The sequence below is a fragment of the Dipodomys ordii genome, unplaced genomic scaffold (genome assembly GCF_000151885.1).
Source record: "Dipodomys ordii isolate 6190 unplaced genomic scaffold, Dord_2.0 Scaffold103, whole genome shotgun sequence".
Lineage (NCBI taxonomy): Eukaryota > Metazoa > Chordata > Mammalia > Rodentia > Heteromyidae > Dipodomys > Dipodomys ordii.
The window spans coordinates 3,008,716-3,012,754 of NW_012267319.1; the positions used below are offsets into that span (position 1 = coordinate 3,008,716).

Consider the following 4,039-nt stretch of genomic DNA (forward strand, 5'->3'; position numbering starts at 1 on the left):
TGTCCCTGCTGCGGCCTGTCCGGCCCCTGCCCCTGCACTGCCCCTGCCGCGGCCTGCCTGGCTCCTGCTCCTGCCCTGCCCCACCCTTGCCCCTGCCGCGGCCTGTCCGGCCCCTGCTCCAGCCCCTGCCCCTGCTGCAGCCTGCCCTGCCCCTGCCCCGCTCCTGCCCCTACCCCTGTCCCTGCCCGGCCTGCCTGCCCTGCCCCGCCTGCCCCTGCCCAGCCCACCACCTGGAGGGCCCCAGCCTGGCCAGCCCAAGGTCAGCCAGCCTCTCCCCATGGGACACCCCACTGGCCTAGGGCATCTGCTCCTGCCCCCTGCGTGGCTGCCCAGACTCTCCCACACCTGCCCCTGGTCAGCGCCCTGCCCCCTCTCTTTTTTTGTTTCATGTTCTTTCAATCACTTTTACTTTTTTTTGTGAAAATACCGTACAGAGGGGTTACAATTACATGGGCAAGATAATGAGTACATTTCTTATTAAGCATTGTAGCCTCCTCCTTTGTTTCCCCTTCCATCCCTTCCCATCTTCTCCCCGTCCCCCCACCCAATCCTCCCCACCCCACCACCAAAGTTGTAAAGTTTGTTTTCGACATAACGACGTGTACATCTCATTGTTGCAATGGGTCCACCTGTATCCCTATTTAAACAATTTGTTTTTCCCCTTCTCCACAAATTATACTGACATCAAATATAGCGAAAGTATGTCTGAGTCAAGCAGAAAAGGTCAGATAAGGTGATGTTAGGGAAATGAACTCTAAGAGATGTACTCATAAGTTTTTTTTTTCTTTCATGCGATTGTTTCTAACACATTTATAAGATTATTTCTTTGTTACTTTGTATGTCCCTCCCCTGCCCCCTCTCTTGACAGGTGCTGTCTGGCTGTGGGGTCTATGACGGAACCGAGATCCACGAGGCCTCTGCGTAAGTTGTCCGTTGGAGACCATGCACAGGAGATGTATTTAAGTCGGGGTTTAGAAGGGAACAGTGGGAAACGACAAATTGTCGGGTCGTGCTTGGAGGCTTCTGGCACAGGTTCCGGTTGGAATCTGCTTCCTTCCGGTCGCTTCTCTGCATGGGAGGCCACCTTTGTGTACTGAGCAGTTGGTTCTGGTTTTCTGTTTTACTGGAGAGCTGAGGTGAGCAGTTACTCACAGGGTGGTACTCCACCTCCCAACCCAGCACCCCCTTCCACGTGGAGCAGGGTAAACGGGAGCTCCAAGGGTGGGCGCCTGAGCACGCCACAGACACAGCCTCCCAGCAGTGAGCCGCAGGGAGAAAGCCAATGCGGTAGGTGATTGCGCAGCCATGGGGTGGGCTGAAGACCCCCAGACACCTGGGTGCCAGGACCAGATCCCACCTATTTTTGTGACCTTGTGCCTCAGGTTCCTCCTCTGCGTCCCGGTGGGAGGGTGAGCACGTGAGCTGGCCCAGAGGGAGCTCAGGAGCGCCCGCTCTTGTCTCTGGGGGTCCTGCTGCTGCGGGTCGGGGGGTAACTCCTTTCCTGTCCACTCATCCTGCCCATGTGTCCACGTCTCTTGGAGGAGACTGGCAACAAGGCTGAGTAGTGACGGGTCTTCAGCACCTCTTCACTGCACATGTGGTGTTCAGTAAGGTGAGGGCTGGGCCACAGCCTAGAGCGCAGCACCCCCAGGCGCCCTGGCGCCCAGGCTGCAAAGGTTGTTATTGGTACCACGTACACTGCACAGCTTGTCCTGCGGCTCCCTGCTCACCCACCACGGCCTAAGAAGCTGTCAGCCCAGCCATGGGTCCATGAAGTAAACAGGCTCAACATACATGTGTAAATACACAGCACAGTGGGGCTAGGGGGTCAGGCCTGCAGACTCAGCTGCTCGGGCATAGAGGTCTGGAAGGTCTCAGCGTGGGTGAGCTGGCTCTGTGCTCTGTCATCTCAGCCGTCTAGGAATCACAAGTAAGGGCGCTGTGATGCAGGCTGGCCTGTGTATAAACTCAAAACGCTGGGAGTGTGGTACAAACGTAGAGCATCTGTTGCAAATGTGACGCCAAAGTTCAGCTCCCAATGTTGCCAGAAAGGAAAAAGCTGAGCCCAAGGCTTCTGGGTTGGCAGGTGTTGATGTGTTGTTGTTTTCTCCTCTTCAGGATCCTGGTGCACCTGAGCCGTGGAGGAGCTGAGGTCCAGATTTTTGCCCCAGATGTCCCTCAGATGCACGTGATTGACCACACCAAGGGGCAGCCATCTGAGAGCGAGAGCAGGTGCGGGTGTGGTGGGGCCTCAGGCCTCCTGTGGTGCAGCCCTTGAGGCTAGCTCTGCGTGCCTGGTGCCCCAGACGTGTGTTCAGTGACTGTCCCTCAGAGCGGCTGCTCTGGAAACACACTGTCCCTTGTTACAGTCTTTCTTACCCCTCGGTGCTTAGCACAGGAGTGAAAATGCCCACGAGGTTGGGAGCCGCTGGTGAAGGTGCTCGTGCCTTAGGTTTGATGTGAGCAGGGCATCTCTGCCCATGTCCACCGGTTGGGCGTCACATTCCTCCCCACCGGTGCTGCGGCACATTGTGCTCCAGGTCTCCACCCTGACGCGTGCTGTGGGCAGGGCCAGGCAGAATCTCAGCTGTTTGTTTGCCTCTGCTCTGTGCCACGCTTGTAGGGTGGCAGTAGCTCCTGGCTGTAGCTGGCCCTTAAGCGGTAGCTTCCTAGGCCCCGTTCTACCTCATGGGATGACTGAGTTGTGCTTGGAGGGGTGTCCGTTTCCCCTTGACCCCTCTGATGGGCAACCTGGAGGACTCTAGTGTGGGTCAGGGCCATAGAATCCTTTGCTTTTCCATCTAGGTGGCAGCCATAAACATGGCTGGCTACAAGCTGCTTATAGAAAACGTCCCCAGTGTTCCTCCCTTAGCCCTGCGCGTACCTTGCTCCTTATGTAATGTTGGTTTGTTCTCTTCCTAGGAATGTTTTGGCAGAGTCGGCAAGAATTGCCCGAGGCAAGATCACCAATCTGGCCCAGCTCAGCGCCTCCAACCACGACGCTGCCATCTTCCCCGGAGGATTTGGGGCTGCCAAGAACCTGTGAGTGTCTGGAGCTCAGGCTCTGGCCTGGGCCGCTGCTGGGGGCGGGCCTTTCTCTGCACTCTGCGAACTCTCCTGGCACCTGAGGGGGAGCCGACCTCTTATTAACCTCCATGCTGGGGGAGGGGGCGGCCTGAGTGCTCACTGCTTCCCCGCCAGGCAGCTGTGCGTCTTTTCTCTCTTTTGCCATTACTGAAATCCTGGTCTTGGCCTCAGCCTGTCCCTTCCAGAGAGCGCAGGAGCGTCTCTACCTGAGCATTGAGCAGTTCTTCTTGGGTGTCCTGGGCCTGGAAGTAAAGGGCATGATTTCATTGCCTAAGGTGTGGCCAGCCGTCTGCCTACGCCCCGATGGCCCATGCCCCTTTTAACTCCCCTCCCAACCCCCCCCCATCCTCTCCGCTGCAGAGCCAGTGGGCCATCAGTGCCTTTGTGGGCAGCGGGCCCAGGCTGCATGTGGCTCTCTTTGTGGGCCTGCTGCGCTTCACTCCTGTCTGGGCTGGGCAGTTAGTCAAGTCCGCTTAGCACGTTGCCAGATCGGGTGAAAGGCCGAGGAGATTGGCTGGGCTGTGTGCTAGCTGAGGCACTGGATGGGGTGTGTGGGGTTCTGGAGGTGGTGTGCGGGGTAAGGTGTGATGTGTCTGAGCTCATGGTGTCTTCTGGGAGTTGAGAGGGAAACTGCCATTCCCACTGTACACGACTGTGGGCAAGCGGAGACCATGGCACCACCCGGCCCGTGGCACTGCCCGGCCTCCCCTGCTGTGTGTGCACAGCGGCAGGTGGTGGGCTGGCATACATAGGATGAGGGGAGGCCAGAGCTTAGTGTGAGGCGACTGTGTACACGTGAGGTGAGCGTGTGAGGTGGGGCTGAGGCTCGGCATTGCCTGCACAATGCGTGCATGGACACAGGAGGCAGCACAGCGGGCAGTGAGGGCGTGGGGACCCAGCCCCCCACCGCCAGGGGACCCAGCCCCCCACCGTGCAGGGGACCCAGCCCCCC

The 4,039-nt window shown here is 58.4% G+C and overlaps 1 protein-coding gene across 1 annotated transcript in view; it reads left to right on the forward strand.

Moving 5' to 3' along the window:
* Nucleotides 1–4,039, forward strand: part of LOC105993969 (chromosome unknown open reading frame, human C21orf33) — an 8,899-nt gene that overhangs the window by 1,825 nt on the left and 3,035 nt on the right. Inside the window, exons 2-4 of the mRNA XM_013027360.1 lie at nucleotides 869–921; nucleotides 2,119–2,232; nucleotides 2,923–3,042. Coding sequence (XP_012882814.1) covers nucleotides 869–921; nucleotides 2,119–2,232; nucleotides 2,923–3,042 — 287 coding nt within the window. The remainder of the gene's footprint in view (nucleotides 1–868; nucleotides 922–2,118; nucleotides 2,233–2,922; nucleotides 3,043–4,039) is intronic.